Source organism: Anopheles stephensi, chromosome 3, assembly GCF_013141755.1.
Source record: "Anopheles stephensi strain Indian chromosome 3, UCI_ANSTEP_V1.0, whole genome shotgun sequence".
Lineage (NCBI taxonomy): Eukaryota > Metazoa > Arthropoda > Insecta > Diptera > Culicidae > Anopheles > Anopheles stephensi.
Genome location: NC_050203.1, coordinates 18,188,634 through 18,200,912, shown reverse-complemented (window position 1 = coordinate 18,200,912; position 12,279 = coordinate 18,188,634). Strand labels below are relative to the sequence as shown.

The 12,279-nt window shown below is 46.7% G+C and overlaps 1 protein-coding gene across 5 annotated transcripts in view; it reads left to right on the top strand.

Annotated features, from left to right (window-relative positions):
* Positions 1-12,279, top strand: part of LOC118511792 (diacylglycerol kinase 1) — a 75,174-nt gene that overhangs the window by 60,562 nt on the left and 2,333 nt on the right. For all 5 annotated transcript variants that reach the window (XM_036055322.1, XM_036055319.1, XM_036055320.1 and 2 more), the window contains 8 exons: positions 1,174-1,298; positions 1,654-1,762; positions 5,347-5,475; positions 5,596-5,807; positions 6,482-6,622; positions 7,105-7,602; positions 7,719-8,351; positions 12,104-12,259. In XM_036055322.1, coding sequence (XP_035911215.1) covers positions 1,174-1,298; positions 1,654-1,762; positions 5,347-5,475; positions 5,596-5,807; positions 6,482-6,622; positions 7,105-7,602; positions 7,719-8,351; positions 12,104-12,259 — 2,003 coding nt within the window. The remainder of the gene's footprint in view (positions 1-1,173; positions 1,299-1,653; positions 1,763-5,346; positions 5,476-5,595; positions 5,808-6,481; positions 6,623-7,104; positions 7,603-7,718; positions 8,352-12,103; positions 12,260-12,279) is intronic.

Here is a 12,279-nt window from a genome sequence, read left to right as displayed (position 1 = left end):
TGTCCGTCGTTCCATTGATGGATGGAAACGCCTTTGACTTACTTCGATAGAACGAGTAACCGATTCCACACTAACCGCAAGAAGTGTTTTGTGGGTTGGGCACAGTAAAACATTGGCCCGTGAGAAGAAGAATCCGATCCGTTCCCACCCCGGCTACGGGAGTCAGCATTATCCTTTACGTTCATTTCGTCAAGATGCTAACCGGTTTTGCTGACCGAAAGGCTCGCCTCGGACGCTTTCATAATATTTATTTATAGATATATTTCCGATTCATATCAAATGGCAACGGTGCAGAACCATCCCATCGCCCCCAGTAACACACGAACCGCAAGGGAAACAAAGCAAAGAAAAAGAATCCACCCCCAGCCAAGGACATCGCGCCTTCAATCAAGAGTCAGCGTCAGAAAACAAAAGGCACTGTATTTTCACCGCCGAGCTTTACCGAGATCCTCTCGATGATCCACACGAGGCGAGGGTAGATTGAAGCAAATAATACGGTATACCAGGCCGCAGGGTCAACTCCGTAAACGGGATACGCTTTGGTCTGGTTTTCGTGGAGCTTGAAGGGCCGATCTCCGCCTGCCTGCCTGTCTGCCTGCTGTGCCGTGCAAATTTGTGTCGGATATGGTGCAATAACAAATGGCTTTCTCGACGGGTGATGGGTGCCGTTAAGAAAAATGACCAGCATTACCAGGCAGATAAGCTATTTTCGAAATGGTTTCAATTTTTCAAAACACACACACACCCCCAGAGGGAGAGAGAGAGAGTGCAGTGTGTCACAGTGCGTGTGTGTGTGTGTGTGTGGAAAAGGCCGAAGGAAAATCTGCCCACTAAAAGTTGTCCATCACGACTAATGATAACGTAAGATGTTTGATTGTGCCCTTATTGGTATGCATTAGGGGCAGTAAAGTTTAACGTCCTCTTGATGGATGTTTGCTATAGCATGGCTCGGAAACCTCCGGAATTGTAATAAAATCTTATCAATTTAAAATATTAAACATCAACGGTTCACGATTTCAACTATTATATGAAATTATTTTAAATAAATAATGCGTTACGAAATGAATATTGTGTCCGCTTCTAGCTGTATTTTCCGGCACCATTTTCTATCGTGCGCCCCGAACAAATATTGCTCGATACACTAATGTTGACTGTTGTTCTCTCGGCACACAGTTATGTTCCGGCTGTACGACACGGACGGAAACGGTGTTCTCGACACGACCGAAACGGATGCAATCGTCAATCAGATGATGTCGGTAGCGGAATACCTCGGCTGGGACGTGTCCGAGCTACGGCCGGTAAGTACGGCAATCAATCCCTGCACCTGCACGCGCTTCCGGAAGCATTCAGCCCGTGTTGACCGTTCGTGGTGCACGTGGCATTTTGCACAATCCGGCCGATGGTCACGGATGCCCGTTGTATGATACGCGTGCAAGGCAACGGCGTATCATAAACGTGTAGCATAAATAGAAACCGGATGGTTTTGTCCATTTCCGACCAACGCGCCGCTATCGATACTGATGGTACTGTTTACTGATTAAATTGTGTTTTTTTTTTCTCTTTCTACTTCTCCTTTTATTGTGAACGACCAACGCGCTACACAACACGCAATTCGCATAAATTCTATCAACAACCTCAACAACGCAACAACAGATTCTCCAGGACATGATGACCGAGATTGACTACGATGGTGATGGGTGCGTTTCGCTGGAAGAATGGCAACGCGGTGGCTTGACAACGATCCCGCTGCTGGTACTTCTCGGTAAGTCTCACTTCCCCGGCAGGCCCACCATCGCCCATATTATGCACTTCCCAGAATACTTCATAACGCTCCGCCCATGGTTGTGTTGGTGCGTGTTACATTCAATTTTTTTTCCACGAAACACAAACCCAACAGCACCAGTAGCGCCAACCAAAGAAGCCACAACAAAACCAAACAAACAAACAAACAAAAAACTGCCACCAAAGCAGGAAGCAAAAAAAGAGCCCCGGTGTGTAATCAAATATCCTGACGAGCAAACAACCGTCCGGGGACAGTTCGCTCACCAAGGGTGTGCACTTTGCCGCCGAGTGGCCGGCATAGGTGGCGCCCGGCGTTGCTAATGGCGTGGCCAAGGATAATGTGAAAATCGGGACTGCAAATGAGGCTTGCGAATCTTCTAAGCGGACCGTTTTACCGGAACCGGAGTCCAATTAAAATTGTTATGCTTTCGCACCGGAGATTATTAGAACGAGGAACTTAATGATGGTGGAAAAAGAAATAACCTTGCTCGCCTCACCAGGTTGGGAGCCATGTTTTGCCATTCTGTTTCGCAAATACGAAGACGGTGAACCGTTTTCTTGATTTGTTGCTGTCCGCCACTTGATAATGTAAGCTTAAGAGGCATTAAAATATTGCTTTCGGGCGATTTCAAGAGCATCGTTAGCAGTGGGAAAACTATCGGTAAAAGGTAAGCTTTTCATGGAGTGAAGCAATTAGAATGGATCATTCCCTGGTGCCTATGTAAGTGTTTTCTTGATGAAAAAAAAAGTTTCTTTAAAAGATTTAAGGCTTTGAAGGGCGATAAGAACTCTACATGAAAAATCGCTTTAAATCCTCAAGCAACGCAAAATCGGATAATATGTGTGCGTTAAATGGTTAAAGCATCACCGTTAACGATGCACTTATGGATCGTCCAGGGACCCCGGTGCTGACCTCGGTGGGCGCGTAAATCGTAACCGTTGGGTGAGGATAATTCAATCAATTATCCAGTCACCAGCATCGAGAGAAACACCTCCGAGTCCGTGCGTCGTGGGTACGGATACTAATCTACACTTAACTTAATTGCTCCCATTCTCGTTGTGGGTGCACCATCGATGCAAAAGCTGCCGCTTCCCGTACGTGCACAAGTACACGAAGATACTCGCTCTCGTTCACACCGTTAGGGACCTGCCCGGGTACCCTTGGCATGGTTTGAAGATTGTGTGTAATCCACTGCACGCATCCATCCATCGACCGCACCCTCTTACCACAATCGGGATAAAGTCGTTTTTGTTGATAAAAGTCGAGCGTGTTCGGATACCCCCAACCCTCGGGGGATCAATTCCTTCGACCGCTAATGCCCAACCGGGTGAAACCGGGCGGCCAGCTGGAAAACCCCTCGGCACCTAATGCTGTAATGCAATCGACAACCGCAAAAGCTAACAGTTTCTTCGCCCTCACCACGTAACGTCATCAATCAGCTCGCAAAAAGCAAACACTGTCATCTTATCCGCACGCTTCAACCGCATACAGTGGGCCAACGGTTGTGCAGAGAACCATTCGCACGTCACCTGAAACCGGACTCGAGTAGTTTGGTGTTTGGGGCGGTTAGAGCGTTTGCTAACATTTTGCCCTGAGCTTTTGAACCCGATTAATACGATTGTGGCTGTGCACAAGTTCTACACACACACACACACACACTACTGCTCGTGCTGTAGTAAATCGATACGATCGAAGCTTAAAAGGATGGTGAAGTGCTTTTTGCCGAATGCCCATCCATGCACCATAGTTTCCTAGCCGTCGGAGACACATCCGTAAACATCTCAGCGGTAAACGGAAAGCGAAGACGAGCCAGTTCCACTGAAAAATCGGGTCAATGAACATCACAAAAAGTAAAGAAGAGCAGTCCGGACGAAGCTAGTTGAAACGCATCCATCATCGTGCGACGAAGTGCCTTCGACTAACGCCACCCATCAGCCGCAACCGGACTCCGGATTGAGCAGTGACAGAGACTGATGTGAATCTATTTTTGGTGCCTCTCTGTTGTTTTCGGAACGGCGCTTATCGACGGAATCCACCACAGTGGGGGATGATGTGGGTACTATCGAAATTAATTTTATACTCATGACTTAGTTTTGGCCTGCTCGGTCACTCGAGCCTCGGCTGCTCTATTCGACCATCAAAATGGTTTATTCTGCATCGTTATGTTGGTCACGTAAACAACATGAATTTAAAGCAAAAAAAAAGACACGCTGCATTAGTCAATCTATTCATCAGAATTGATTTATGTCGGTCGTTATGGATATCATTTGCTCGCTTGACGGGCAATAATAATAACAGGTTGTGGGACATGATAAACCGACCTGGAAATTGGTTGTTTTTGTGAGCAAACAAGTCTTTTGAAAGAAGTTTAAATTTTGAAAATTTGATAATAATTATTATTTATCTTTAATAGCCTAGATATTTTACAAGGAAAAGTATTCACAGCTTCAATTTGAAGTGGCTTACTTCCCATAATTTTCTCACTAATTTTAGTCTGCTGGGGTTTAATAAGTTGCTCAAGAGAAAACATTTGGCATGCTAAATATTATCCACAGCCATAAGCAAGTTTGCGTGAGAATTTGATTTATGTCGCAACTTTTCATGCTACGCCCATAGTTCGGCTCCCGAGTAGAAGAAATATTAATTCTTAGATCAAAGCTATTGATAGCAAAAGCACTACTTCATAGTAATTACACACCGCATCGGGGGTGTGTGTCCATCAGGGGGCGAAAAGCCTTCCGGGAGTGAAGCTTAATGAATGTACCTAAATTAGAATTCTACCGAATGCGTCCACGTGAACGGTGTACGTGTTATTGGCCAAAACTGTGTACTGTATGCCTTGAAGCGTTCGTACTATTGTGCGTTGCCTTGTGTGTAACGTTCGCCATAACAGCTGTGCAAAGATAGTTTCGAAACTGGAAAACACTCTCGCATCCACGCCATTTTCCCGGCGGCTTTGTTTGACCCAGCTCAAACACATCGAAATGGAATGTTCCAGAGGCCGGTCATTAGTATTCCAGCCTGTCGCCCGAAGCCTCAAACACTTACGCGTGAAGCATCAATCTTGCAGCGAATAAAAACGATCGCGAATGAGTCTCGATAGATGGTGGGCACACATTTTTGTGCCACACGTATTCCTCTGCCTTCAGAACCATTTTAGTGCACTTTTGTGCGGACACACGACGCCGCCTTACCTTACATGACACGTGTGGGTTGAAACTGTGTGCAGCTTTTGCACCGTACGCTAGCCGATGTGAACCATCACAGACCAATCGCAAACCCATCGACTATCGATCATGGTACAGGGGTTGCGCGTTTCGCGGAAATCCCTCGAGGAAAATGGACGGTTTTTCCGATGGCTAATTCCTGGTAATTGATGGCACACGACGCACCGGAATCTCTCGACGGACACATAAATCCTTCCAATTCTAGTTGTCGCTGTGCATCGGTACACACTGCGATCCATTAAATTTCCCTTTTTTTTTGTTTTTTGTTTTGCTTTATTCCACCAAACGGTTTTCGTACTTTGGCTGATTGGAATGTTTGCCGCTAAACGCATCCAGGCGTCGATAACACGCTCAAGGAGGACGGATATCACGTGTGGCGATTAAAACATTTCAGCAAACCTGCCTACTGCAACATGTGCCTCAATATGCTTGTCGGGCTCGGGAAGAAGGGTCTCTGCTGTGTTCGTAAGTAACCTTTGCTACAGCTCAATACAATTATCTTTACGTATTACGAATAGAATTTGAACAAATGCCTTTCCTCCATCCTAAATCTGTAATGCACGCCGCTTCCGGGAATTTCGTTAGTCTGCAAATACACCGTACACGAGCGTTGCGTGCAGCGGGCACCAGCTTCCTGCATCGCCACCTACGTAAAGTCGAAAAAGTCAAAGGCCACTGCCACGTTCCAGCATCATTGGGTCGAAGGGAACTGCTACGGGCGCTGTTCGAAATGCCGCAAGCGGATCAAAGCGTACAATGGAATTACTGGACTGACTTGCCGCTGGTGCCGCATGATGGTGAGTGCACATTCTTCGTCATGCTCGTTTCAGTGGAATGCACTGGGAAAACGTGTAACGAGCCGCATGTTGAATTTACATGCTCTTCTGCTCGTTACGCGACGCTCGGCTTGTGGCCTGTGATTTACACGTGTTTAATTAATTCTATTTATCAATCAGTGCATACCAGTTGTTTTCCAATGATTTACAATCTTCTTTCTAAATCCTTTTTGATAATAATTTTCTTTATGGTAGTTTTTGATTTTTCGATTTGATTCTCAATGGAGGCGCCTGGTAGCTTATGATATTTTAGTTCGATTTTTAATGGAGGCGCCTGGTGGTTCACAACACAAACGTTAAAACTATTTTTCTTTTTTAATTGGTATTTATTAGCTAGATTTTTATAGTGCTGATCTGTTGAACCCCAAATTTAAAAGCAATTTAATTCTATGTGTTTTTTTCCTTTGTGAGTATGAACTGCTTAAGCAACTCTCTGCAATTATTGGCAACAAGTACCTATTTAAATGTGCATCCATTTCCTTATGATGTATGCACAAACACAAACAAAATAAGAAGCAAAACAATCCGCGCTTCGTTACAGTAAACGAGAAATGAGTTTGCATCAGCTTCAGCGCCATGCGCCATGCTCAATCGGCACACCCCTTATCGTTAATGTTGTTCCGAATCATTTGCAGCTTCACAACAAGTGTGCCACACTGGTGAAGGCTGAGTGTACGCTGGGAGAGTTTGCAAATCTCGTCCTACCGCCAACCTCCATCTGTCCGGCCGTGCTCGATCGTCAGAAATCGATCAATTTCACCACCAACAAGGGAAAGGTAAGTCCCGGTACTAAAACTCATTTATTTCCTTTCCATCACATGCACAAGGAGCGCGAAAGAGTGCGAGAGAAAAAAAAAAGTTGAAGTCGAACGATAAATGAAACAGAAAAACGCGCGAACACAACCTGACGTTATTGGTAATCACTTCATGCCTGGGCATTTGTCTGTGCCCGGTGTTGATAGATTGCTTACCATTAATTTATTCAATGAGTGTGTGTGTGTGTGTGGGTAAAAATCATTAATTCAAATCAATATATGCCGTAAAACTGGTTTTGAGCAAGATTCTATGTGTTTTTTTTACTGTGAACGATGTTTTGATTAAATCAACGAAAGCGTTTTGAGATTTATTTTTATGTTTGCCTACCCTTTTAAATTGAATGAGATTTTTTGCAACCACGATAGACTTTTGCTTCAGCAAGTTTTCTTGGAAGAAGTATTTCTCGCATAACATTCCTTTTCCTCATGTGTTCCATTCCCAGAGCGTACCATCGACAATACACTTCCAAATCACCAGCGACCCGGGCTGGTGTCCGCTGCTCGTATTTATCAACCCGAAGAGTGGCGGCCGGCAGGGCGATCGAATCCTGCGCAAGTTCCAGTACCTGCTGAACCCGCGCCAGGTGTACGACCTGTCGAAGGGTGGCCCGCTCGAGGGCCTCACGATGTTCAAGGACGTGCCCAACTTCAAGGTAATTTGTTGCGGTGGTGACGGTACGGTCGGCTGGGTGCTGGAAGCCATGGATAGCATCGTGCTACAGTCGCAGCCATCGATCGGTGTGATCCCGCTCGGTACCGGCAATGATCTGGCACGCTGTCTGCGGTGGGGCGGCGGGTACGAGGGTGAAAGCATTCCCAAAATATTGGACAAGATCAATCGTTCCTCGGTCGTAATGCTGGACCGTTGGAGCATCGAGGTTAAGAATAATCCGCTGGCCGCCGAAGAGACGCCCACCGTCACAGGCATGCCCGGGCACAAGGTAAGCTGCTACGGTGCTCTATTGAGCTTTTCACAGAAACGATGCTCATTTCAAAACTCCTCCATATTTATTGCTTTTCTCTCCCCCAACCCTCCCTCCCACGTCCCCCGGGCCAGGTGACACTGTCCGAGAACGTGCAGAAGGTAATCGAGCTCTCGCATCGCATAATTGCTGAAAAATCTGTGATCCAAACCAACGATGATGTTGATGTTGAAAATAGTACAAACGCGACCGAGCTACCAACCAACAACGGCACCGCGATGCAACCGAGTGACAATAATGGTACCGCGGGTGGGCCGGACCGGGGTGAGGTCATCACCACCGCCACACCACCCCCGACACCGACCTCAGCCACACTGGGACCTACCGAAGGCCGCCTCCTAATGGACGGTTTCATAGTCGAGCATGCCAATAGGGCGGTGGGCACGGTCGCGCTGACCAACGGTGATGCAACGGTAGTGTCCGGTGTCGACACGGCGGCTAACACCAATACTAACAGCACCGATACCGATAACGGGACGGCCGTGTGTGGTGGGAACGATACAGCGCAACGTGCAGCGGACGATACCGTGAATAGTTCCTATCACCAGCAGCAGCAGCAGCAACACCATCACAGCAACGGCAGCACCATGGACAAACCGAGACCGGAGAAGAAAATTATCGACCTACCAAAGTTGATAAAACCGCAGGTCGGATCGGAATTCACCGTCCCGTACAACATTGTCAATAACTACTTTTCCGTGGGTGTGGTAAGTAGACGACAGCGCTCGATCACGGGCAGTAGTACATAGCAAACGCATCACCGACCCACGTGTGCTGACGGGTGTGTGTGTGCGGTTGGGAAAAAAGCGAGAAGCGAGAAATAAAATGAACCACAGCGAACGGTATTATCTATGCCGAATGGTGGAGCAAGCCTGGCGAAGGACAAAAACTTGGCAAAGTCGCTTAGCCTTTTTGAAGTAGGCGATGAAAAGCGACCGTTTCCCGACCGGGCCAGAGCACTACTTACGGGCTGACCACAACCAGAACAAGAAGGAAAAAATACTAAACACACGCACCACGTTGGCTTCTGCTGGACAGATTTACCTCCTAACGAGGGGACATATTGGAGTTCTCCAAGTTGAACTTTTATTTACGCCCGACCAATGGTTGGGCTCGGCCGAACGAACGCCAACAAAACTCACTCTTTCTACCTCTCGCACGAAACCCAAGGACGTGGTTCCGGTTTATCGAGTTGGCTAATTTGTCTACCGTCCTTAAAGTTACTGCAACGTCGAAAGGCGAGTCCACCGTTTTGCTTGTCGTTTGTACAGCTTGTGCAACCGTATTGTGTACGGTGCTACCGATAATAGTGTTACACTTCCGCTTTCCGGTTGACCTGGTTGCTGACCACACGCGCGTTGTAGCAAAAGTAAGCGCGGAACCATTTTCTAACGCGAATGATGTCGAGAAATTAAACAGTAATTAGTGTGTCGTTTGGCGTCCACCGCTACACCATTACCAGTGTTTTAAAGCAGATCTCGTTAACGTCTGTGAAGCTTTCGCCGCCGCTCACACACTTTCGTTGGTCGCCTGTTTTAATTATTCAAGCTGCACAGCTGTTGTGCAAGGGGGTCTGGTGCCATAAAGGAAAGTACCGGGTCTTCAAAATTGTACAATTGTGTACATCGCTTCATACCGAGCGGTATTCAATTGCTAAGAGGCCAGCAACACCATTCAACCCCCTGGGAGCTTCACTGTACTGTCCAAACCAAGGAAGCTATAGTTTTGCATGTACCGGAGTATGTTTGTTTGGTGTTTTCAGTGGCAAATAGTGGTCGCTCGCGGGTAAACTAAGCGGCATGCTTTAACGGTGAGAATTGTGTTACATTTTGTATGATGGGAACTCGTGCAAGACGCTTTACACACCAAACGGAAAGCCAAATGCTTATTTGTGTAGAGCCATGTTTTATCGTCCGTAGGCACAAACGGAAGCGCTTATAGCTTTGTATTGATTCAAAGCGTCATAATGCACGCTTCATAATGCGGTTCCGAGGTTTGAATTCCAATCGGAACGACGGAACGCGCGTGTAGTTAATTTAAATCTTTTCAATGTGAAATTGTGATGGTGAAGCGGTTGAAAGCGATAAAAGCTTTAAAAACGAAGGTTTGAAAGAGCTTACTGCCATCAATCTCTTTAACTTTCACTTCCAATGAACTGTTCGCCTGAACGCTCTTTAAGAAAGATTTATTTTGCGCATAATTCCTTTCGCGCCGCGAGTCCCTGCTAAGTACACTTTCCTGTGCGAGCAATATATTTTGTGATTTTAGAAACTCTCGACATGACTAAGCTTCACCCTCGGCTCGGTCCCAGCCTCGGCCACATCTCATTTGAAGATAAAAAAACTGTTGCAACCCGCAAAACAATTTGTCCGTGCGATTATACTATTTGACCGCGGGTTCCAAAACCGGCGTGGTGTGAAAAAATTTATTGCTTCCGGTCCGTTTCGCTCTGAAACACCATCCCGCGCGTGTGAGTGTGTGTGTGTTCGTTGGAATTTTGCAACGCTGCAGAAGGATTATTAAAATATATTCCACCCTACCGGTGTACGGTCATAAATAACGGCATGACTCCTACCTACTCGCCATTGACTGTACGCGGGCATCAATTTCGTCCCCACGAACACCTCGCGATGGTGGCACTCGCCCACAAAAAAAACGCCAACATCAGCAGCGGAACATCAAAGCATAATTTTCACCCGGACAGCCCGCTTCGCCGATGTGTGTTTGTGTGTGTGTGTCTCCTTCCCGGCAAAGCAAAGCCCAATCAAAGTTGCATAAGCCGGAACCCGAAAACTTCGGATTGGCAGTAAATTCGTGTGCGCGCATTTAACATTCCAGCACATAAATAACTTCTGCTCTACACACGCAAGCCACCCGTGCCACTGAATGGAAGATATTTTCGGACGTGTGCTTTAGGGGCCATTGCTTTTTGTCATTTCAGTAATCTACCACCCGCAATCAACTCCCCTTATGCGGGTGAAGAAGTTGGGAGGCTTATCGGGAACGAGGCGCAAGAAATTAGCATAGAAACAAAAGCTCTACGCCGAACTACCGGAACACAATCAACACGAGCGCTCTAACCGGATGGGCCACTACTTCCTGTCCAGTGTTAGCTGTTTTGTTTAAAGTTTCTTTATTTTCGTTCTCCCCTATTTCCAGTTGAAACCCCCATTCTCCAGGCTTCTTGAGCCATCCTAGAATTCTTAGCGGACGCAAGAAGTCCCTTCTCTCCGTACAATCGAACACCACTGCTACCACAAACAGTCGTTCCTATAAATTCCGTTCTAACATCGAGGCAAAATATGCTTCGCTTGTTTTGAAATTGGTTCCGCGCTACGCTACGCTGGAATGTTCCGTTTTCATGGCTAGCAGTGCCCCACCACAGCGAAGTGGCTTTTCAGTGTGATAAAAATCTGTTAACTGTCTCAAGTCTTACCGGTCCAGCTCACCCCCACCGTGAGCTTGTGTCCTTTTAGTTCCGTGGTAAATTGTTACGATTGAAGCGATTACGATTTGCAATTGCCCACCCTCGATTCGCTGACCTACAGAAGCTACGGGGACCGTTATACAACGGACGTAATCCGGACTCAACTTCAAGCTCGCGGTAACTTAACCGAGTCTATTTTTAGTTCTAACGCAACCAACCCTCGAACGCAATTACACCAAAACGGGGAGCCAATTTTATTTGCCTGCTTGTCCCTCCTCTTGGGGTTTGTTCATTCGCCTATCCCAACAAAGCTCCGATCGGGGAGCGTGTTAGGTAGAAATTAAAAATAAGGATTCGTCCTCGAACTGCGAAGCATTGCTTACCACTAGAAGCAGTGTCTTTACGTCACGATGTCTACAATTTCTCATCCCTTCGCAGCACAGCACAGAGCGACGTGAAATGTAATTTAATTAATTTAACGATTAAAAGCAGTTCATTTTTGCCAAACGGGATGGCCGGGATTAAGCAGCTAAATGAATTCGACCCGGACTCGCGGGGATACTGTTACCGAGCACTTTTCCCTTCCTAGTTGACGAATGGGTATTGGATAGCATTGGCTGATATCGCTATCAACTAATTATCTCGCCCGTTGTCATGCACACACACACACAAATCAGGGATCTTATAGCCGCTACAATCTCCCTTTCACCGGAAAGGAAGGGAAGGCTAATTACGGGGTCTGTAAGATCATCCGCGATTGTTGAGGGATTTTAAATTGAAGCGAGTCGAATGTCGAAGGTGTACCAACCTGCTATCAATTATAAATTCCATCTTCTTTGCCGGCCGCAAGTCCTAAAACGCCTGTAAATGATGAGCCTGTGTAATCTGGTATCGCGTGACTGTTGTCCGTCTTGGCAGTAAACGGTTGATAATAGGGTTCGGGCCGGCAGCGAAATCCTTTAGCGCTGGGATATTTTAGCAGGCACATAATCACGCAATCGTTTTGGTTCTTTCGTTTCATTGTGCTCCCAGGATGCCGCAATCTGTGTAAAGTTTCACCTGGAGCGAGAGAAAAATCCGCACAAATTCAACAGCCGGATGAAGAACAAGCTGTGGTACTTTGAGTACGCCACCTCGGAAACGTTCGCTGCGTCCTGCAAGAATCTGCACGAAAATCTGGAAATTGTGGTAAGAGATGCATCATATGT